The following is a 23,851-nucleotide window of genomic DNA, read 5'->3' as shown; positions in this document are numbered from 1 at the left end:
AACACAGCTCTGAAAGGAATCCTGGGTCCAAAATGTTAGAAAACAACTGATTTAAAGGTCGATTCTAAAAATGCTTTCATGTGGGGCTGTATGACATCAGGGAAAAGCCTGAAGTCTGAGAGCGCTGAGGTCAGGTGGGAGTGGTTGACAAAATGGCATTCAGTGCTTACAGATCCTAACGATGACGATGACGCGTGGACTTGTGAGACGTGAAGACTCCAAGTGCGGAGGAGGAGATTGTGGAAGTCCTGTAGACCGTGGGGTTTTCTTTTCCCTGGGGAAAACCTTTGGGTCGATTGTCATAGTTACTGCTTGTTAAAACTAGTAAAAGACTCATTAAGGACTATGAACGTCACAGTTAAATGATCTTTTTTGCAGCCCCAGATGATGTTTTAAAATCTTAGTCTCAGCCGGGCGGTGGTGGCGCACGCCTTTAATCCCAGCACTCGGGAGGCAGAGGCAGGCGGATCTCTGTGAGTTCGAGGCCAGCCTGGTCTACAAGAGCTAGTTCCAGGACAGGAACCAAAAACTACAGAGAAACCCTGTCTCAAAAATCAAAAAAAAAAATAAATAAATAAAAATAAATAAATAAAAAATAAAATAAAATCTTAGTCTCCAGAAGCATTAGTTCATGGCAGGTACCCTTCTCTGTAAGCTATACTCTTAGGTACATGAGTTGGACCCTTGTGTTTTAATTCTTCTTTTCCCACAGTGAGTTTTCCCCAATGTCCTGGCCTGTCTGTGGAACGCTGTCACCATCAGTCCCCAGACCTTACCAACAAGGTGATTTCATGTGGTTAGGGTAGGGATAGGGCTCGATTTTGGGACACTGACTATGAGCCATCTTTAGGAAAGAAAAATTTGAATCGAACCGTTTTCTTACCTGTGTCTAACTGGAGACACCTTTGAAAGAATAGATGGGCAAGGGAATTCGCTTCCATTTCTACAAAAACTAAGCTTGCTCGATGGGTCCCTCAGCTTTCAGCTCATCTCAGTGTTCCAATCCTCAGCTGTCCTCATCCTCCCCCCCGCCAAGGCTAGCCCTTCACCGCTACTCTTGCGTCCTCTTCTGTTTTAAATGCTTCCCCACTACGTGCTCAAGCCTAGAAACAATCTACAGTAAACAGAAAGCCTTTCTCGTGGTTGTATCATTAAGGTAACATTCTCTGGTCCCTTTGCCCGCCCCCCTTACTTCTGCTCCCTAAACAGATCCCACGATTCTCTTTCCCATACCCTCAAACATCAGCTCTGTGCAGAGGACATGGGACTCCTCAAAATCTTCTGTTGCCCGCTATGACGTTTCAGCTGAGATCTCATTACTGAGAGCTGCAGTTCAGTTTCTGACTCTAAAGTGGACGTAAGTCGTGTCTTTCCATCTGTCTCAATAAGTCCCACTTTAGTTTTGGCTGTTTCCTCCTTACCTCACATCCTCCATTCCTGTCCCCCATACCTGCTACTTCCATCCTATGTATAGTTCTTGGCCTACTGAAGAACTAACGGACACTGGCTTTCACGCCTTCTGAATTCATTTCATTTCTGCACTAGACATGGTTACAAAAAGTGTGCTTTAAAGGATATTTGCTTCCACGGGTAAGAACAGAATATCATGCTCTGTCATGATCTCGATGTTGTGGGAGATGTGTGCTGACCCCTTGGCACCGTCTTCTCCAACAGCCATGGCGAAGAGCTCTACCTGTAGCTCTGCGTGCAAACCGGCAGCCACCTGCAAGACATCCAACGCTGGTTGAAAACCCATGTGGACAATATATTAGACAATAATTCTCTAAGCTTTAGCTTTCTCATCCATCAGTTTGGCACTAATAAATATAAGCATTAGGTGTGAGGACCGGGTGAAGTCCTGAGTAAATGGTGTATCATTGCCACAGACAGCCCGTTGGAATGGCAGAGCCTTTTGCTGACAGTGCGTGGAGAAGGTATCTATAGCAGCTTCGTTTCTTACAATGTTTTCTGTAGAGATCTCAAGACCAAGAGTGGCAAAGCCCACCTCCTCATTCAACTATATGTAATAAATAAACCTGCCTCTTCCATTCAGAAGTGTAGATAAATGTGTTGTGTTTCCAGGCTGGTGATGCTGCCGTCACCACCGTATGGCCCACCTGATCCCAGCTCTTCTGTACATGTGTCTGTATGTCTGTCCTTTCTTTATTCCCCGGTGGTCACATCTCCATAACCCAAAAGTGTGGGTCAGGGGACATATGACAGAATTATTTAGAATCATGTAGAATTCCAAGAAATGAATGGGACTGCACACAAACTCCTGAAGGTGTTAGAGTGTGCAGCTGGAACATCCCCAAAGGCCATACACAAGAAGGTTGGCATCAGCAAGACTTGCATTAGCTAGAGCTGCAAGGAAATGAGGTCATCTAGGTTGTGCCCTTGGCCCCTCCTCTCATTCTCTGCTTCCTGGAAGTGATAAAGAAAGCAACTTTGCTCTCCCATGTGGACGTCCCTGCCTGATGCTCCATGGACCCCCAAACACAGGGCCAAGTGATCATGAGAGACACTTCTGAAGCCCTGGGTCAGAATAAACCTGGCTTCCTTTCAGTCTGGCGGGCACAAAGGCACAAACCAGGTGCTGTTTGGGGTCTGGAGAGTGCCAAATGCCAGGATGTTGGAGGTGAAGGGAAACTACCGTGGTACCCATAGTTTTCCCTCCTGATTTCTTCTTCTGTCGCCACTGCCCCTCTTCCTCCTGCTTCCTAAACTGATGCCAAACTTCTCCTTCTCATATTTTCAAACATAAGCTTTGTGTAGAGTACACTTGAAAGTTTTCTATCTCTGACTTCTCAACTGAGATCTCATTACTAACATCCACAATTCACTCTCTGTCCCCCAAACCTTAAGTCATGTCCTTACATCCACCCTATTTCTTTATTCTTCTCTTCTTTCTCTTCTCTTCTCTTCTCTTCTCTTCTCTTCTCTTCTCTTCTCTTCTCTTCTCTTCTCCTCCTCTCTCTCTCTCTCTCTCTCTCTCTCTCTCTCTCTCTCTCTCTCTCTCTCTCTCTCTCTCTCTCTCAGTTTTGGATTTTTCAAGACACGGTTTCTCTGTAGCTTTGGTGGAGCCTGTCCTGGAACTAGCTCTTGTAGCCCAGGCTGGCCTCGAACTCACAGAGATCCGCCTGCCTGCCTCCCGAGTGCTAGAATTAAAGGCATGCGCCACCACCGCCTGGCTAAATTTAAAGGTCTTTTTTTATTTTTTAGTTATTTTATTTTTCATCCTATTTCTCAAGTGTTAGTCATGAGTTTCTGTCTACTGGCTGATAAAGGTAAATTTCATCCAAGACAGATAGGGATGTAATATAAGAAACTTGGTGACTCTCCTGCCTTTGCTCTCCAGGATTCTAATATAGGATGTGTAGCATGTCAGGGCCAGCAGAGGGAGACAGAATAAGTACAGACACCATGCTGCTTAGGTCTAAAAAAAATGAGGAAGAGGTTTGTATCAACAAAGAAGAGATCCAAGATGTAGTGAGGAGTCTCAGCAAGGCACTGGGCTGCTTGCCTTGTTCTTGGAAGGCACACTAGCCAGCAGAGGGGGAGATGTTTATGTTTCTAAGCTGCCTCTACAGGGGGTGGGTTAAAAAGCAGACTTGGGAAGGGCTCTCTGGAAAAAAATAAATCACACAACTATCACATAGAGAGCAATTAGATTCAAATGGAAATTTAAAATATAGTTTTATAAATAGTAGAATTGAAAACATTCCTTTTTTTTTTTTTTCAACAGTGTATGTGTGCATGTGCTGGAGCAGACCCAGAGACTGTTTCTGAGGGTCCGGGCTCGCTCCCCGAAGCCCACCAATCAGGACTGGGTAGTGATGAAATTCCACAGAGAGCTGGAGTGGTGCCACAGTGCAGCTTACCCAGGGTTGGCGCATGCTCATTTCAGCCTGGCAATGAACCAAACTGAACAGTGCTTAGATTTACATAGGCAGAAGACTGTAGATTTCATATATATATTTGTCAGAGCCAAAACCTACTGTCAGAAAGGGGAAAGAAATGCCCTTATAGCATGGTGAACTTCAAAGAATACACACTGAGTTTTTACTAGTCAGAAAGGTTGATCCAGAGTTACCTCACTGTTAGAATGATCTGTTCTTCCGATTAAAATGTGATTTACAACGCAGAACAATAGAAAGGATTGCTTTGATTTTATTTATTTATTTATTTTTTATGTTGTGGGGAATCTGACATCTTCTCAATATATGTTTGTTTCAGGATATGAGTGCGCAGGCTTTGTTCATGGACACACATGTTTGCCGCGAGAGGTGTGTGTGGAGGTGGAAGGACAACTTTCAGGAGCTGGTTCTCTGTTTTTACTGCATGGGTTCTGGGGATCAAACTCAGGTTGTGAGGCTTGGTGACAGGCAGTTTAACCATTTCGCTGGCCCCAGGAGTCTGAAATCTTGACATCACACAGCGGTGAGGTCAAAGAAATGAATAGGCATGGTGTCATGGATACGATGTCAACGTTGGCATATGTTTGTTTGATCTTCCAGCCTGTTTCCCACCATTCTGCCATAGATTGTGAGAGATGCAAACTGGGAGTGGGCTAAGAACATCGGGTCTACATGACCTGCTTTACAGACGAGGGAAACAAGGCTCTAGGAGTGGGCTAAGAACATCGGGTCTACATGACCTGCTTTACAGACGAGGGAAACAAGGCTCAGAGCATTGACGCCCGAGCTTGCCCGCTGCGGAGCAGTTATCACAAGAAGCCGATGGGCTCTGCGGTATACTAAGCTGATCCCTCTATGGAAGTACCAAGCGTGGCTGCTTTAGTGGCTTCCCTTTGCTTGCTGAGGGACCATGTACCCTTCCTGCCGGTTCTCCTGAATCTACACACACTCATTTCTGTGCCGAATGATTCACAAGCCCACTCGAGTTCCTACTTCCTTCTGATCATACCCATCTAAGCTCCTGCTCCATGCTTGACCGTGTTAGGTGCCTAGATGGCATTTTTAACATCATCTCTGTGCCCTGCCTCTATCGGTGCATGTGACAAGAGCTCAGCATTTACTGAGAGATGTGAGGACTGATGAAGTAGCCACTTGATGTGCTTACAAGTATGGTCAACTTATAATTTGAGATAAACTTGTGTTTATCTTATATAATGTTTCTAAATTTAGATTGTTAAAGTAAGTAGGAATAAAATATTCATATCCACTTGATATTCACCTTTTTAAACTAAACACCCCATTTTGAGAATGCAGCAAATTCGGATGGGTTTAGGGTTAATTTTTGATTTTCATTTTTCTTACAGATCTTTAATGGAAACACAGAGGTGTCCATATTTATAGGGTGTGGTGTGATGTTTGGACATTTGCACACAGTGATGCTCATCCTGGGTAATTAACATATCCATCACTTCAAACATCGAGAGCACTGATGAAAGAAATACAAAACAATACTTTTGTCATGTAACCAAGTGTGGCAGCTCCCTGGAATAGTTCTAGATTTCTTGTTTTATGGGCTGACATTTTTAAATTTGTGTTTTGAGAGCTTTAGATATATAAAACAGCTGATAACTTTAATCAAATAATTTGATTTCTTATTGTTATGCTAGATAATAATCTCTGGAAAGCACTAGAGAGTGACCAGATTTATATAAAGTATAAAGATCAGGATGGTCGTTTTCATGGAGGACATTTCACTTTTCAAAAGAATCTCATTTTAGGTTTTTTGTTTTATTTGTTTTTTTTTTTTTGTGTGTGTGTGTGTGTGTGTTTCCCTGCATGTATGTCTGAGTAACTGCATCCATGCAGTGTCTGAGGAGATCAGAGGAGACTGTCAGAGCCCCTGGAACTAGACTTACAGGTGGTTGCAAGCTGCCAGGTAAGTATTGGGAACCGAACCTGGGTCTTCTGCAAGAGCAGCATTCACTCTTAACCATCCACCCAACTCTCCACTTTCCACAAATTCAATTTTTAAAAAGGTCATCTTCACATGACTGTGCATGAGTGTTCTCCTGGGACAAGTGAGGGGTATGTTTCCAGCTGAAGATAAACTCTTCCTACTCTGTGCGTTTTTGTCATGGCTCTTCCCTGGAACAATGGCATAGAGCCACACAGGGGACCAATCTAGGGTCCTCCTTATGAAACTAGAAACATTAAACCTACTCATGATTTAACCTGGGCATCAGAATGATATAAAAGACAACTGTGATGGAAACATACATACTCACATGTGTGCACACAACACACACACACACACGTGCTTGATAACATATGGACTTACAGGCCCAGGCTTATATGTCACTTTCAGTCCAGTGTTAGGTGGTGGCTGCTTCACTCTAAACCTACCAGGAAGAAAAATGGAAGAAGATTTATAAAAACAAGCAATGAAGAAATTTGGGTGCTATAAAATCAGGAAGGTGTTAATCTAGAGGCCAGGGAGTCCATATCATCTATAAACAACCAAAGACCTTAATATTCCATTGAGAGAAGAATTTGGGATCACCACCCATTTCACGACAGTCCTCATCCACATGAAGCAGATCCCAACCCGTACTCCCCCACTTGGTTACCGGTTGCCGATGGGCCCAGGCGGAGCATTGCCAGGGTTTGGCTGGCTTACGCCTTTCAGCGTAGCTGTCAGTATTAATGTGAATGCTGATAGCCAGGCCATGCAGTTAAAGAATTACAGCGCTTTGGGGAATAGCAAAGCGTGGGGGCCAGGCTGCCTGCGACTGGGTGTGGGGTTTGCATGCTTGGGGGAGAGAAGGGACTAAAGGAGATCAGGAAACGATGAAGGGCTTGAGAAGTTCTTTGCTTGCATGTGCTGCTTGCTTGCCGATCTCTTTTCCTGCCTGCGGTCTGTGGGTTCTGCCTGGGGATAAGAGGCCTGAACAGTCTGCAGAGGAGAGTCTGCCTCCACACTGACTGCCACTGTCTACCAGCAGCTTTGCTGCCCAGCCATCACGGCTGAATCCAAAAAGCAGTGGAGTGAAATCTCTAAAACCGGAACCCGGCTGGAGAGACAGGTCTACAGAGACAGGTTTTTACTAGTTTGGGATTAACTCTGTTTCCTTCCACCCATTTCCTTGGTAACAGTGGGTAAAGGAGAAAAAAAAAAAACAGGTCTTAACTAGTACCCTGAGTCCCTTTTCTTGGGGAGCCAGCATCCCTGAAGTTGGGGTTTGCCTCAACTAAAGGGTGACAAACTGGATGCTTCTGCCACTTTATTTCATTTCCATTCCAGAGTTATAAACATTTAAAAGGGTTTGTTATTAAATAAGAATAACTCTGCAAGAAAAGTCTTTATTCCGTTTCGATGGCAGCGTTTCCACACACATATCAGGCTCCAGCTCCGTTCAGAACAGAACTGAAGACTCTTTGTAATTCTAAGTGGCCTGAGCATAGATTTATGGTATACTGATCCAATGGAAATGACCAAACTCCCATGTGGCTCTGGTGAGCACAATAAAGTGAAGTCCACAGGTGTAGTAGAGCTAGCAATGACCTGGTTAGTGCCCAGGAATTTGAACCCTCTCCTCACTCTAGCCCACAAGACCTTGAGACAGATAGTTCTGTTTCCTTATGTAGAAGGCCTCAGAAGGTTCAAAGATTCTTTTGGTTTGTGTCTATAAAAATGCCAGGTATGGCCGGGCGGTGGTGGCGCACGCCTTTAATCCCAGCACTCAAGAGGCAGAGGCAGGCAGATCTCTGTGAGTTTGAGGTCAGCCTGGTCTACAAGAGCTAGTTCCAGGACAGGAACCAAAAAAGCTACGGAGAAACCCTGTCTCGAAAAATTAAAAATAATAATAAAAAAATGCCAGGTATGTTTTTAGACCCATGTATAAACTGAACTGTGAGTTGAGTTAGATCTTTATAACTAAAATTACCATTGTTATTTCTTTCTGCCTCAATTGGGCAGAAATAGTGTGGAAAGTGTCAAAGATAAAAAGAAGTTTACGAGAAAGGAAGACAAAAACATTGAGCCCCAAACGAGGGAATTCTCTAGAGATTATCATCAGTTTTCCCAGTGGAAAACTTGTGGGTCGAGACAGAAAGAGGTAACATCTTCAAAACGCTGAAAGGAAAGCTCATGTACAAGTAGATCAAAGACCTCGACATAAATCCAGTTACATGGAACCTGGCAGAAGAGAAAGTGGGAAGTAGCCTCAAATGCAGTTCCTGAATAGAACACCAGTAGCACAGACACTGAGATTGACAATTAATAAATGGAACCTCCTGAAACTGAAAATCTTCTGTAAGACAAAGGACACAGTGAACAAAACAAAACAGCAGCTTACAGAATAGGAAAAGATCTTCACCAATCCCACATCTGACAGAGAGTTGATCTCCAAAATAAGTAAAGAACTCAAGAAACTAGACATCCAAATACTCCAAAAAATGGGCTACAGATTTAAACAGAGAATTCTCAACAGACAAATTTCAAAAGACTGTGATACACTTAAAGAGCTGTTCGACACTCTTAGCTATCAGGGAAATGCAAATCAAAGTGACTCTGAGATACCATCTTACACTCTGAGATACATCTGATACTTAGTCAAAATAACTAAAATCAAAAATGCTAATGACAGCCTCTGTTGGAGAGGATGTGGAGTAAGGGGAACACTGCTCCACTGCTGGTGGGAGAGGATGTGGAGTAAGGGGAACACTGCTCCACTGCTGGTGGGAGAGGGTGTGGAGTAAGGGGAACAATGCTCCACTGCTGGTGGGAGAGGGTGTGGAGTAAGGGGAACACTGCTCCACTGCTGGTGGGAGTGCAATCTTCTACAGCCACTTTGGAAATCGGTATGGCAGTTTCTCAGAAAATGGGGACTCAATCTACCTCAGAATCCAGCTATAACAATCTTGCGCATATACCTAAGGGATGCTCAATCATACCACAAGGACGCTTGCTCAACTGTGTTCATAGCAACATTATTCGTAATAACCAGAACCTGGAAACAAGCTAGATGCCCCTGAACTGAAGAATGGATAAAGAAAATGTGGTACACTTACACAATGGAGTATTACTTGGTGGGAAAAAACAATGACATTATGAAATTTGCAGGCAATTGGATGGAACTAGAAAAAAATCATTCTGAGTGAGATAATCCAGATCCAGAAAGACAAACATGGTATTTACTCATCCATAAGCAGATATTAGATGCAAAGCAAAGGATAACCAGGCTGTAATCCACAGCCCCAGAGAAGCTAGGTAACAAAGAGGTCCCTAAGAGGGATTCATGGATTTCCCCCAGAAGGGAAAATAGATGAGATCTCCAGAGTAAACTGGAGGTGTGAAGGGAAGATGTGGGGATAGGAACATAAGATATCAGGTTGGTTGAGTTGGGGGCAGGATGGAAGGGGAGAGGAATGAAGTATCTTGATTGGTAGAGGGCCATTTTGGGGTTAGGGAGAAACCTGATGCCAGGGAAACTCCCAGGAATCCACAAGGATGACCCCAGCTAAGATTCCTAGCAAGAGTGGGGAGGGTGACTGAACTGGCCTTCTCCTGTAATCAGATTTTGACTATCCACACATGCAGAGATACACAGCCAAGCGCTGGGCCACGCTCTGGGAGTCCACTTGACAAGAGGGAGGAGGAGAATACAAGCAAGAGGGGTTAAGATCATGAGGAAGACACTCACTGAGACAATTGACCTGAGCTAATGGGAGCCTATGGACCCTGGACCAACAGCTAGGGAGCCTGCCTGGCACCAATCTAGGCCCTCTGCATGCGTGTGACAATTGTGTAGCTTGGTCTGTTTGGAAGGCCCCTAGCAGTGGGATCAGGACCTGTCCCTGGTGCATGAGCTGGCTTTTTGGAACCTATTTTCCATGCAGGGATACCTAGCCCAGCCTTAATGGAGGGGAAGGAACTTGGTCCTGCCTCAAAGTGATCTGACATACTTTGTTGACTCCTATGGAAGGCTGGCCCCTTTCTGAACAGAGGAGGAGTAGATGGGGGCGGGGATAGACTGGCAGTGTGGGGGAGGGTACAAGAAGAGAGGGGAGAGAGGAAAATGGTTGGTCTGTAAAATAAATGAAAAAAAATTTAATTAAAAAAAGTAAACAAAAACAAAATGCTGAAATATCTGCCATTCAAATACTATGTCCAGCAAAGCTATCTTTAAGAGATAAATGATTTTATAAACTAATAAAAGCCAAGGAAATCCATTACCACTGAACTTGTCTTACAGGAAATTCTTAAGGAGGTTCTTTGGGCAGAAACAAAAGGATGAAAATTACCATAACAAATATACATGCAACTGTAAAACATACTGGAAAAGGGAAATACACAGTCTAGTCAGAACACTCTAGTACAATAATATTGTTAACTGTACTTATTCATGATGGTTGTAACATTCATATTTTATCATGTAGTCTAAGGCCAAACTGATCAAAAATATGGAGACAATAACTATGAAATATACCACGTAAAATGCAAATTCTGACATCATGAACATAGATTGTGTGAAGGTAAAAACTCCACATTTTTTGTATGTAATCAGCTGTTATCAGCTTAACTTCTAACCACAAGATGTTTTTTGCAGCTGGGCATGGTGGTGCACCCTTTAATTCTAGTAGAAGTAGAAAGAGCTCTGCGAGTTCAAGGCCATCCTGGGCTACATTTCCATTTCCAGGCCAGCAAGGGCACATATAGAGGCCTGGTTTAAACAAGCAAATAAGTTACATCTGGAAGCATTAGATCCTGTGCTGAGGCGGTCAATGTGGAGGTTTATGTGGAACACCTCAGCTTTGAGTGGCAAGCAAAGTGGGCCCCTGCGGTGCTATGGTGGAGCTAGAGTTTGGCAGCTTCTGTAGAAGCCAGAAGCAGCGACCAGAACACGAATCTCTCTGCTTCTAGAGGGAAGTGTTTGTGGGCGCTTGGGGGGTTCTACACAAATTACCTCTCCAAGGATTGCCTCCAAAAGACGATCCCAGGCATTCGAATGAAAAGTCCAGGTTCAGATCTGAACCTAGGTCAAGGTTTATATGTTCTCTAAGATGTTATACAGTCTTGGTCCCACTCCCATAGATGATTAAATGAACTGGAAACAGGTCTTACAGCTGAGATTACTGAAGTTGTCTCAGACAGTGCAGCCATTCTCCCGTGTCTTCTCAAATGTACCTTGCTGGGGATTGGACAAAACCTGACTGCAGCTGTGGTCTTGGAGTGTTTGGGCTGAGCCTGAGCACACAGGTCTCTAAGGTAAGCCTTCTCTAAAAGCAGGCCCATCGTGTCTGTGTCTGTCGTGTATGGACAAGCCAGATTTGTGAAAGGCTTTGTCTTGGTACATTTTCAAATATAGATAATGCCAAGGAAGCTGAAGTACGGGCTAATGGAATGGAGCCCGATGGAGGTAGAATTAGAGTTTATTTCTCTTTAACAGAGAGGGAACATGGCCCAACAGCAGGAAATTCCATGGAGAGACCCACTTATGGTAGTGCTGAGATCATGACAGAGGCCAGGATCGAGGCTATGGTGACTGTGGATATTATGGCAGCTCTCATTGAATAGGTGGTGGGGAAGGAGGTGGGCAGAGAGCTTCTCAGACAGGTCACCCTCTCCCTACTACAGGCATGGAGGACTCAGTTCCCATTTCTGAGCATGCTACTCACTTCATCACCACCAAAGTGTGGAGTTAAAGACTTCCATGGAGTCTTTAACTTCCATTGGAAGCCTATCATAGAGCTGCGATATTGCTTTAATTCCTGTTTGAAAAAGAAACAGTGGCCGGGCAGTGGTGGTGCATGCCTTTAATCCCAGCACTCGGGAGGCAGAGGCAGGTGGATCTCTGTAAGTTCGAGGCCAGCCTGGTCTACAAGAGCTAGTTCCAGGACAGGAACCAAAAAAGCTACAGAGAAACCCTGTCTCGAAAATAAAAAAAAAAAAAAAAAAAAAAAAAAAAAAGAAACAGTGCCTAGTGAAGTTAGGTGACATTTACAGTTTTTATGATGACTACTTTGGGTGTAACTGACACCCCATTTTCATCCTGTATTTGTGTAGTTCAGTGCTTTATTCAAAATTGTTTTAGAAAAGTATGTTTTACATATATTTTTACAGTTCAAATTTTGAAAACTGAGATGCTTCTATTGCACAAAAGTTCATTTAAACATCTTTCCCCTACTAAACCCAGGGTGTTCTGAGAAGCAAAGCCTATGTGTAAAATGCTACCAAATGACAAAGAGCAACAACAAACACTTTGATTTAAAAATGAGCATATAAATAACAGCAGGAAAGAAATGCTTAAAACTATGGGAAAGTATCAAACCACAGAGGCAGCCAATACGAGATTAAGGAAAGAAGCCAGAGAATCAGCAATAAAATGACAACACTGTCACGGTACATGTTGCCACGTGACAGGTTTAAGTTTCCTAGTCAGAAGACATCAAATGGTAGAGTAGACAAAACATTAAACAAGAAATAAGGTTCCCCCCACTCCGGTGGCCTGTGAGCAACTCCCTTAAGTTAAGGGCACGCCAGGCTGAAGGTGAGAGGCCTTTTCATACCAATGCTAAATGAAAGACTGCAGGGGGCGGCCCTATTACATGACTTGAAGATTCATTTCAAGTCAGAAATGATAAAAGAAATGAAAAGTGAGCTCATCAGGAAACAATCTAATTTGATAGCAGGCAATTTTTTTTTATAATACAACTCTGTAACTTGACTTATTTCTGAGGTGCCAATGGGAATTTCTTTGCTCATTGTCTTTTTCTATTCCCTTTGGCTAACAAAAGCTCATAGTTGACATATTACAGATATAAATATCAAATATCGGAATACCCAAGTACTCAAATAGAACACTAGTAAAAAATAAAGGGAACATAAATAGCAATTCACCACTTTCTACACTGAGTAGATCAACTAGAGAGATAAATGATAAAAAGCCCATGTAAGTCTTTAACAAAATGGATCTATCAGACATATACAGATGCTTCTATGTAATAACTGATTATAAGTCCATTTCTAACACACGTGGAACATTCTCTAGGGTAGATCAAATGAGTCACAAAACAAGACTTTTAAAATGTATATGATTACAACAATATCTCGTTTAATTTTGGAATCAATAGCTTGACACTATAACTCAATTTCAGAAAGAATCTTAGAAAATTATGTATCTATGAAGCCCCATGCTTGTGAACAAACAATGAATGGATGAAAGGAAAAACCAAAAGAGATTAGAAAGCAGGTTGAACTCCAAGAGGGAAGTTATCTCAATAAATGTCTACACTGATACTGTGGACCAACCTCCTCCCAGATAAAAGCCTCCATCTTGCAGGAAACTCCTGAAGACACAGACTGTTCTAAGGGGAGATGGAATATTTCATCCTGCTGGGAAGCTGCTTATGAGACAGGAAGTAAGGACTCAAAAGCTCCCAGAAGTCCCTAAGACGGACTAGATTTGGTAGACTATTCTCTCCCTAAGAATATGCAATCAGTGAGGAACTCTTAGAGACACCCCCATACAAGTCAAGCTGACTAGAAAAGGCTCAGGCTAGCAAGGCGCCTGGAAGGAGCAGAGATCAGGTGAACTGCCTGGAAGAGGTTCAGACTACCCGAGCTACTGGAAAGAGACACTCCCACCTGTTGAGCTGCCTACAGGCTGTGCAGTGTGCTCCAAGTTTCTATTTTCCATGAACTGTCACCCATACTGGGAGTGTGGGGGGGAGCCTTTGGTGATGTAGTCATTTCAGTTCCTATAAGTAACCTCTCATCCATATTCCTGTAAATAACCCTGTAAATTCCCGTAAGTAAGTTCTCATCTATATTCCTGTAAATAATCCCAATAAAGCTCACTGTGCACCAGAATGGACTTTGATGATATCCTTACTTTGGTACATCATTGATTTCCTATCTGGGACAGGTAGACATTTGTTCATGTGTCCTCAGGAACAGTCTCACAGAACTGAAGAAAAAAAAGGTTTCAAATAAATAGTACAATATTATACATCAAGGAACTAGAAAAGGGATAAGCCTAACCCAAATTTGCAGAAGGAAAGAATAAAAACCAGAGTAGAAATATATCAACATGACAAGCAATACATAAATAAAAGAAGAGAGTTAATAAAACTGAAAATTGATTCTAAAATAAATTAAGGAAATTTATTAGCTCTCGGCCAGCCAAAGAAAACTAGAGAAAGGAAAGACAAAAATTTATGATACCTCAGAAATAAAAACTGCCATAAAGGGTTATAATGAGCAGTTTTATACCACCAAATAGAATAACTCATATGAAATGTATATATTCCTTTCAAAATACAACTAATCATATAAGTCAAGTCAGGAAGAAATAGAGCAAGTGGGCAGACTAATAATACTTAAAGAGACAGGATAATTAATACACTTCCCATTTTAGTTACTTTTCTCATTGCTTTGACAATGTTCTTAACAGAAGCAACTCAAAGGAGCAGGGTTTATTCCGATTCACACCTCAGGGATGGGCAGTCAGTCCGTCACACAGAGAAGCATGGCTATGAGCTGGCTAGCTACATTGCCTCCTCAGGAAAAGAGAGATGAGTGCTCCTATTCAGTTTGCTTCCTCCCTTTTTTGTCCTTTTTAGTCAGTGGAGGATCCTGCCCACATCCACGGTGGTCTTCCCTCTAGGAAAACGCTTTCACAGACATGCCCAGAGGTGTGTCTTCTACATGACTCTGAGTAGAATGAGGTTAACAAAGAATATTAACCATTGCAAGTATTGCTCTGTCAATCTGACCCCTAAATTACTTAAATCACAGCATTCTGTCACTGGTCTCCATAGGCACATGACCATCTCAAAATGCAAAATTCATTCATTTCAACTCCAGCTTCAGCCTGACATTACCTTAATAGTTAAGCCAGGAAAAAAAAATACTGAGAAGACTACAGGTTATTGATGGACATTGACACAAAAATCCCTAATATAGGCTATGTATCACAGCCAAGTTAATTACATGAGTACAAATTACTTACAGACTTGACAATAAAACTGATAGTCTCAATTGTTGCATAAAGCTTCTGACAAAGGCTGACCTATTGACCTAATTACAAACTCTGAACAGTTCAGGCATAGAGGAAATGTATCACATAATAAGGACACCCATGGAAGACCCAAAGATGATGACATCATTCCTCTCGAGAGCTGGTGAGAGGAAACCGTACTCACTTCACCACTTCTATTGCCCATGATGTAAAAAGCACTAAATGAGCCATCAGCTGAGAGAAAGAAGATATCAGAATTGGAAAGGGGAAACTAAATTTACCTTTTCACATAAAAGCCAAATATTAACAAAGGAAGTATTAAAAGTTAGAACTAATAACGTGCCTGGAATTGTTGGGTACAAGGTCAACCTTCAATAATCAATAGCATTTTTATATCACAACACAGTAGCTAAAATATTGAGAAGATAATTTCACATGTGGTAGCATTGAAAAACCAATCACTTAGGTGAGGAAATATCAACATATTCCAAACCACAAAACACTGTGAAAGACACTGAGAAAACAGATGACTGCAAAGATGCCCTGTGTCCATGAATTGGAAGAAGACTATTAAAGCACCCGTAATAAATGTGTTGTGGTAGCACACAGTTACATCACCAGCACTTAAGAAGCTGAAGCCAGAGGATCGCTGTACATCAAGACCAGGCAGTGATATATAGTGGAGTGTGCCTCCAAAAAAAGCAAAACCCAAAGCGAAATGTCCATAATACTCGGCAAAATATACTTGCAGCACAGTCTCCTCCGAAGGTCAATGGTTCTCTATAGACTGTGCTAGTTAGTTTATGTCAACTTGATACGATCTACAGTTAATGGAAAGGAGGGAACCTCAATTGATAAAATGCCTCCATAAGATAAGGCTGTAAGGCATTTTCTTAATGAGTGATTGATGGGAGAGGGCCCAGTCCATTGTGTGTGGTACCATTCCTGGGCTGTGGACCTGGAATCTATAGGAAAGCAGGTTGGACAAGCCATGGAAAGCAAGCCAGTAAGCAGCACTCTTCCGTGGCCTCTGCCTCAGCTCCCATTTCCAGGTTCCTGTCCTGCTTGAATTCCTGTCTTGACTTTTTTCAGTGATGACTCAGAAGAGGAAGTATAAGCCAAATAAACCCTGTCCTTCACAACTTGCTTTGGGTTATGGTGTTTCATCATACCAAAATAACCATAACTAGAACATAGAAATCGGAAAATAATATTCTAAATTTGTGTGAAACCATAAGAGATGCTTAATATCCAAAATAATTCCCAGGAAAGAAAGCAAAGTTGGAACATCTTTAAAGCTGCTAGAAAGTTAATAGTCAAATCAAAGCAGAATGAGGCAAGTTTACAATTTGACAGGCACAAAGATCAATTGAATAGAACAGAACCCATAAGTAAACACACACACACACACATAAGGGGAGAGAAGCTTATGGACATTGATCCTGGTAATGACTTTTTGGTTATCACACCAAAAGTCAAGAACCCGATCAAGATTAAATAAGTGATCACACTAAAAATCTTCTGTACTGCAAACGCAACAGCAAAGGGGAGTGGCATGGGAAGTAAGCAACAGGCAGAGAAAAAAGTATCTCCAAAGCATGTTTATAATAGGTCATTTAAAGTTATGAAGAACTCATAAAACTCAGTAGGACATTATTAGAAAAAAAAATCTGATTTAAGGAAGTACAAAAGACTTGATTTAACATTTCTCTACAGAATACATAAAAATGACTGAAGGGCACATGAAAAAGTATTCATAATTAATCACCAGATAAATATAAATTAAAACCATTAAGATGACCTTTGTAAGAGAAAACTCAAACGTAACTGGAGATTTTTTTCTGTGTCCCACCCGGTCCTGCAACTGCTTATAAAATAATCACTCAGAAGCTCATTATTTGTTATAATTGTTTGGTCAATGGCTCAGTTATTACTAGCTAGCTCTTATATTTAACCCATTTCTATTAATCTGTGTGTTGCCATGTGGCTATGGCATTACCTCATTTTCTACATGTCTTGCTTCTTTGGTGGCTTCCCAACTCCACCCTTCCTCTCCCTGTATCTTTACTTAGATTTTCTGCCTGGCTTTATTCTACATGGCTATTGACCAAATCATCTTATTTCTTAACCAACGGCAATAAAACATAAAACAGTTTCTTTATTGATTAACCAATAAAACCAACACATATATGGAAGGACTTTCCCACACTCTGAATATATGTTGGTCTCATTGGTTAATAATAAAAGCTGCTTTGGCCTATAGCAAGGCAGAATATAGTTAGGCTGGAAAGCCAAACTGAATATAAGGAGATAGAGGGACAGAATGGAGTGAGATGTCAGCCAGCTGCTAGAGGAACAAGATGTATTAGAGCACACGTAAAGCCAGGAGACGTGTGGCAAAACGTAGATGAATGGAAATGGGTTAATCTGGAAGCAAACATTGTTAGTAATTAATAGTCCTAAGCTGTTGGGCCAAGCATTTTGTAATTAATATTGACTCTCTGAGTCATTCTTTAGAAACAGCTGTGGGACAGGGTGGGACAGAGAAACCTCCATTTATACTCAAAGGTAAGAAATGTTGGAGGGGGTGTGGGAATGGACACAGGAGAACTTAGAGACTGAGCAGCCATTGGATCTAGCAGCCCCTCTTCTGGGAGTGTAACCAAAAAGACATAAAATCCCCCTGTCATAAGTGTGGACAAACACTGCACTGCTGTGTGCCCTGCAGTGCTACTCACAACAGCCAAGACGAGAAAACAACCGATGTTCCCGTCACCAGATGTGTGGATAAAAATAAGCATTGATGGAAATAAACAATGGAATAGTATTCAAACCTAAATCATGAGACCATGCCTTTTGCTATTGCATGGGTAAGCACAGAGGATAGCATTCCAAGCAAAATGAGTCAGACAGAGAATATATCGCCCCGCTTATATCTGGACTCTAAAAATAAATTAAGATACACAGAAATGTTGAACAAGAGTGGCTACCAGGCACTGAATCAAGGCCGAATGAGTAAACACAGGTCAAAATCTATAAAGCAATGGCCGGAGAGTTAGCTAGTGGTTAAAGGCCCATACTGCTCAGTCTTCCAGAGGCCCTGAGTTCTGGTCCCAGCATCCCCACTGTTTTACAACTTCCTGTAACTGCAATCTAGAGACTGAAAGGACCTTTCTGACCTCTGGGGACACTCACACTCATGTGCATGTAGACATAGGCAGACATGCATGCATATACATAATTAAAAATGAATATTACAATAACATATACAAAGCGATAGAGGTGTAGAGCAAACAAGTCTGAGACATACATGAGGATTGGGGGCAGGCGAAATATATTGTATATAGAATTCCCACTGAATGAGTAGATTCTGACTGCTCTTGACACAAAAAATACTTGCACCACTGCAATAATCTTTGGAAATATTTATGTATCCTATGATAACCTGTCATAGTTCTTAAATGTGCCTAATACCTTTTGAGAGAGCTTTCCCTATCAGGTATAAACAAATGTTGATTGAGATAATCACAGTTGGTGATTAAATATAGTGTGATGGCTAATATCAATTGTCAACTTGGCATACCTGGGAAGAGGTAACCAGATGAGAAACTGTGTCCATCAGATTGGCCTGTAAGCAAGTCTGTGGTGTGGAGGTCCAAAAATGTGAGCCTATTTCCATGTTGACCAAAGGTCAGAGAATTGGAATTTACCTCTATTCCTTCAAGGTTATCGTGTTTCTACCTCAAGCAAAGGTCCTGCCTAGATTCAGAGTAGAGAGTTCTGCTTTCTCAAGGTTATTGTCAACAGGTGTGTCTAACAGCCAGACCTTATATTTCAGGAATAGAGAAGTAGATATGTTTCTACCTCAAACAAAAGTCTAAGGATCCAACTAAGGTTCCAATTCCCTTAAGGAGATAACATTAGATTCCACCCAGGGAGTGGTTTGCCTACAGAATGCTTTGGTCTAGTATGTGAGTGTGACTTGCTTTGTCCTAGCAACAGAATGTTTAACTATGGATGTAGCCTGTGACCTTCAACTGGTCTGTTCATTTCCTCATATTATGTTAATAGTTTTTTTTTTTTTTTAAAATCTTATTCCTACCTCTTAGGGTTGAGGCATTTTAGGTAATTGGAAATTAAATGTGGGTGATTTCAGTATTCACTAGAACTCCCTCCTGGCACTATTCACTATGTTCTTCTGTTTTATTAATTTTACTTGCATCTTCGTATTCTTTACTAACATTTCTAAATCCCCATGCCCCTACCCCGCAAGTGGTATTTTTGTCAAGGCTGGACCAGACACTATGGGTGTATTGTCTTGATCAATGATTGATGGAGTGCTGCCACCCTGTGGTGGTTCTGAGTTGTGTAAGAAAGCAGGCCAGTAAACAGTGTTCCCCCATGGTCTCTGCTTCTTTTCCTAAATCCACGTTCCTTACTTGAGTTCCTGCCCTTCATGATGGAATAGTGTAAATGAAAACAAACCCTTTTCTTCTTTAAGTTGCTTTGGTCATGGTGCTTATAGCAGCAACACAAAGAAAAGAAGGGACGTACGCTCTCAAGTTCTGAGTATTGATTATTGCAGTGCTTGTACAAATTGTTTGTTCTTTGCTAGGTCAAATTTAGAGTTGAGTGAGTGGCTCCTGCTGAATGAAGCATGAGAAATGATTTACGGAAGGCATGAGAGCAGTTATCACATTAGTGGAGCCCAGTCAATGCTGATTTGTCAAAGAATGAATGAAAGGATCAAGAAATGAACTATGATTATTCAGGATTCAAAATGTTGTTATAGTTTGGCTAAGAGTCGTCAATACAGGAGAGACAATCTTTAGAGGAACACGGGCAGGCACTTGGTGCCTTTGCCTCACCTGCAGAAGTCCACACCGACATTCTTGAGTTTCACAGTTGTTGCATAGGTGTGTCCCTCTTTAAGCACTCCAAACTTCACCGCCGGGGGGAGAAGGTGGAACCCGAAAGGGGATGCGTTTGTGTTATAAATAGCGGCAGATGCAATGGAAGACGTATTCACTTTCCCCCCAACAGAATCTTCTACCTTTGGAGAGCAGAAAAAATGATCAAGTAAAAGGGGGAATTTCTGATTAAAGAAAACACTGCTGACACCAGAGAAGGATGACTGTGTGGCCGAGGGAAGACGTAAAAGATTTATGATCTCATGCAGTCCTTACAATATCCCTATTGTTCAGTTGGAGCCTCAAGCTCTCCCCTGCATGATTTGGAAAGCCCCACTCCTCTCTCCACCCTACCAGAGAGTCTCTGAACAAAAGAAAGTACACATTTAGAGTTGAAAGGTCATTTGCTCAAATGCTTAAGTAGCAAAATCTCTATCCCAAGTTCGCCTGATTCTCAGATCCATGCTCTTTGATGGAGTTGGTTAGCTTCCTCAGAGTCTTCTGGAAGACTCAAGGTTCCTGTTCCTGTTCTGGGAGTTTCAGATTCCTTGTGTCTGGAGTAAGGAGGGGTGGGCATTTAAAAAGTTCTCTGGTATTGCTAACTGTGCTGATCAGGAAGTCACAGAGGAATCTCTGCCCTCCGCTCATCACCAATGTCACCTGGAGATGAAACTGCAGACTCCCCTGTCACACATCAGACTTAGAGAGCCCGAATCTGCATATCTGACAAACGGCTATGTAATTCATGTGGACAGTCATGCTTCCAAGTGTGATTATCAGTTACATATACAAGGTATTCTAATATGACAGCCAGCATCTGTCATGGTAGTAAAGAAATGATAGCTATTTTTTTAACTTGTGAGCATAAGGAAGCATTCCTATCAGAGCTGGTGGGAAAACTTTATCTAAAAGGTGTTGAGGAAGAGAGAGACGAGAGAAACCTGCAGTGGCTGAAGGAGGGTGAGCCAGGCAGGGTAGGGTGAAAGAGCAAGTTTAACAAATATATTGTAATGCTCCATTTTCAATATGAGGAGCTCCTAGTGTTTATCGGAGTCACAGAGAATGAGAGGAGCTGGGCTCTTTCTCTCTGGAGGGTGGCTGGTGCCTGCTGCTCTCAGGACATTGAGAGCTGGAAACTCTGTGATGTGATTGAGCCCAAGATCATGAGAGGGGGCTGTCTCAAGTCTCAAATTATTTAATTAGGTAAGTAAAGTTTTGTATCCTAAGCCAACAAGGTAAGGAATTTGGGAAGAGGGCATGTCCTGACCTACAGGGGAAGAGAACACGGATTTCTTATGATAGGGTGGGATGGGACAGTATGACCATAACATAGGAGAACAATATTTTAAAAAACCCACTGTCTTATCAAAGCCAGCCAGTCATTTTTGCCTTTTCTGTATGCTGGCACCCCGTTATGCAGAATTATATATTAAAAATTTGTTCCCAGCAAACTCATGAATTTATTGTTTTATTTCCAGCAACATGAGATCATACTTTGTGCTGGCCTAAGTTCTTTGGACTTTATCCTAAACATTGTTAAGTGGAAGGTTTTGGGGTTTCAGTTCAGGGGCACAGTCCTTTGGGATTAGAGGTTATGAGATAGGTTGTTAACGCCACAGACAGGCAAGGGCTCAGAGAAGACAGCAGGCCCCACTGATAGCGTAGCTGTGAGATTCAGCTGCCCTCACCCAAAGGGAAGTGCCTGTAGGGACAGCCAGCCTGTCTCCCATGAGACCACAGATCCACACATAGCCCCTACACCTGCATCAATGTCCGCACTCCAAAGCCCCTCCCTCACCCCCAGCTAGCTTTCCCCCCTTGCTGGCTCCCTTCATTACCCGAGAGGAGGCTCCCCTCAGCGTGCTGTGCTAACTCACACAGCCCCATCTGTTGAAGTCAGACTCTGGTTTCTTTCTGCCTTCTGTCTCTTTATGCTACCCTAGACATCTAATACATGTGACAGAGCCAGGAGTCCCTTCTTACAGGTTTCAGAGGAAGCAGCTGTGGAAGGAGATTAAAAAGTTTCCTTTTCTTTGGCTCAGGGCTTGCAGTTCCTAGAGGGGACCAGGCAGTGTTGAGCATAGAATGCCAGGTGATCAACATATAGCCCTGGTGGTTGTCCTTAACTGAGGGTCCACAGGGCAGGGAGGCAAGCTTCTAAGCAAACAAGTGACTTTAGTTCTGCAAATACAAAGGACTGTAGCTTCAGGAATTATCACCATTTACCCAAAATGGAGGAAGTTTAAAAATGGCATAGCCTTGGCTAACAATGAGATGGGAGGCTAGTGATCCCTTTTGCCAGTAGAGAGCACTTGAATAATTTTCTCCAAAGTGACTATTCCTAGGAACCTGCCAACTGGCTGATGGAACTCAGAAGCTGGTGTGAGCCAGTGGCAGCAAGGCACTGCCTTTTCTATGCCCCCGTGGAGAAAGAGTAGGTAGTGCACAGGACAGGCATGGGCCTCAGTGATTTCAATTACCCAGAATGCCCTGGGAGACATGTCCAAGTTTCTCTGTTACCTTGGCAAGAGGTTGAGACTTGGGCTTGGAACCCATCAAATAATGAGGTAACCTCACTTTCTCTTTTCTTGCTTGTCCAGTAACATCCTGCAGCAATGACTGGGTTGGAATTTTGATCGGCATAAAAATGTCTGGTTCTGTTAGAGAAAAAGCATACATCAGGGCACAGCTAAGATACGCGTCACATTGCCAGAGCATAGATAAGCATGGACCAGTCTGGAAACTTCTCTAGTCATTTTATTCAAATTAGTTTTTATTTTTTCAAAAAATACTTACTTTGTTATTTATGGACATGCATATGTGCACGTATTTGCATGTGCAAGTGTGTGTACATGTGCATGTGCTTGCTAGTGTGTGTGTGTGTGTGTGTGTGTGTGTAGGTGCATATTCCCCAGAGGTCAGAAGAAGGCATTGGATCCCCTGGATCTCAAGTTGCAGGTGGTTGTGAACTGTCCAATGTGGGTTCTGGGAAATAAATCTCTTTCTCTACAAGAACAATGCTCTGGATGGCTGAGCCATTTCTCCATCTCCGTCCCTGTCATTAAGCCCTAGAGAGCTTATTTAAAAGGAATAAAAGCTTTTATCAGGTCCCATTTTCTATTTGTACATTTTGCAAGGCTGTTCTACATGTATTACCCTATCTCTGTTTCTTGCAACTTCTCTATGAGATGGCAGGCAGATGCTGTTAGCATCACTAAGAAACTAGAATTCTCATTTTTCTTGTAACTTCCCTATGATGAGCTCTCCATACACTTTCAGGATCCTTACCATGAAATGAGCAAGAGCAGCCGCTGAAACAGCAACTCTAAAAGATTTCCTTGTGCTAAGGGGGTACGCCATTAAGAAATTTAGATTCTATTTTGATTTCTATAGCTCTAAAATATGGCATAGTAATTATAAACGAATTAAACCAGATATTTATATCTTTAGACTTGTGTATTTTTTTGGTCTCTCCCAGTCATTTGGAGGGAGAAGAAGTGAATCATCCACAAAGCTACCACGTTTATATTCACTCCAAATAGTCAGGAGGTTCAACTAAAAATTGTACTTAAGTCATCCCACTTAAAACTCTTTTGTTGGGGTGGGGGTACTAGAGAGATGGCTTAGTGATGGCTGAGTACTTGCTGCTTTTCCAGAGGACCTGAGCTCCCATCCCTGTATCCACATCAGGAAGCTCACAGCCACCTGTCATTCCAGCTCTGAGGAATCTGACACTCTCTTTTAGCCTCTGCAGACATCTGCACAAAAGTAGCGGACAATTGCATGCATGCGTACACACACACACACACACACACAAATATGGGGGTGCTTCAGGTCACAAAGTGAGAAAAAAAAAGACCTGAGTTTGCACCACATTGAAAATTAATTCTATGTAGAGCAAATTGTTTTGTCCTTGAAAAGCCATCTAAGTGAGGGCAGTGAGGACACTAGAAGCAAGAGGCTGCTGTAGGAAGCTGAGGACGGGTTGACAGGACCTGGAGGG

General features: G+C 42.4%; 1 protein-coding gene across 1 annotated transcript in view; it reads right to left on the bottom strand.

The window, feature by feature from the left end:
- Window positions 1-175: 175 nt before the first annotated feature.
- Window positions 176-23,851, bottom strand: part of Spag17 (sperm associated antigen 17) — a 226,544-nt gene continuing 202,868 nt past the window's right edge. Inside the window, exons 44-48 of the mRNA XM_057793886.1 lie at window positions 22,369-22,505; window positions 19,807-19,991; window positions 6,256-6,316; window positions 1,579-1,723; window positions 176-324 (exon numbers count right to left, since the gene is read on the bottom strand). Of these exons, the coding sequence (XP_057649869.1) occupies window positions 176-324; window positions 1,579-1,723; window positions 6,256-6,316; window positions 19,807-19,991; window positions 22,369-22,505 (677 nt within the window). The remainder of the gene's footprint in view (window positions 325-1,578; window positions 1,724-6,255; window positions 6,317-19,806; window positions 19,992-22,368; window positions 22,506-23,851) is intronic.

This window comes from Chionomys nivalis, chromosome 18 (assembly GCF_950005125.1).
Source record: "Chionomys nivalis chromosome 18, mChiNiv1.1, whole genome shotgun sequence".
Lineage (NCBI taxonomy): Eukaryota > Metazoa > Chordata > Mammalia > Rodentia > Cricetidae > Chionomys > Chionomys nivalis.
This window is presented reverse-complemented; position numbering and strand designations above follow the sequence as displayed.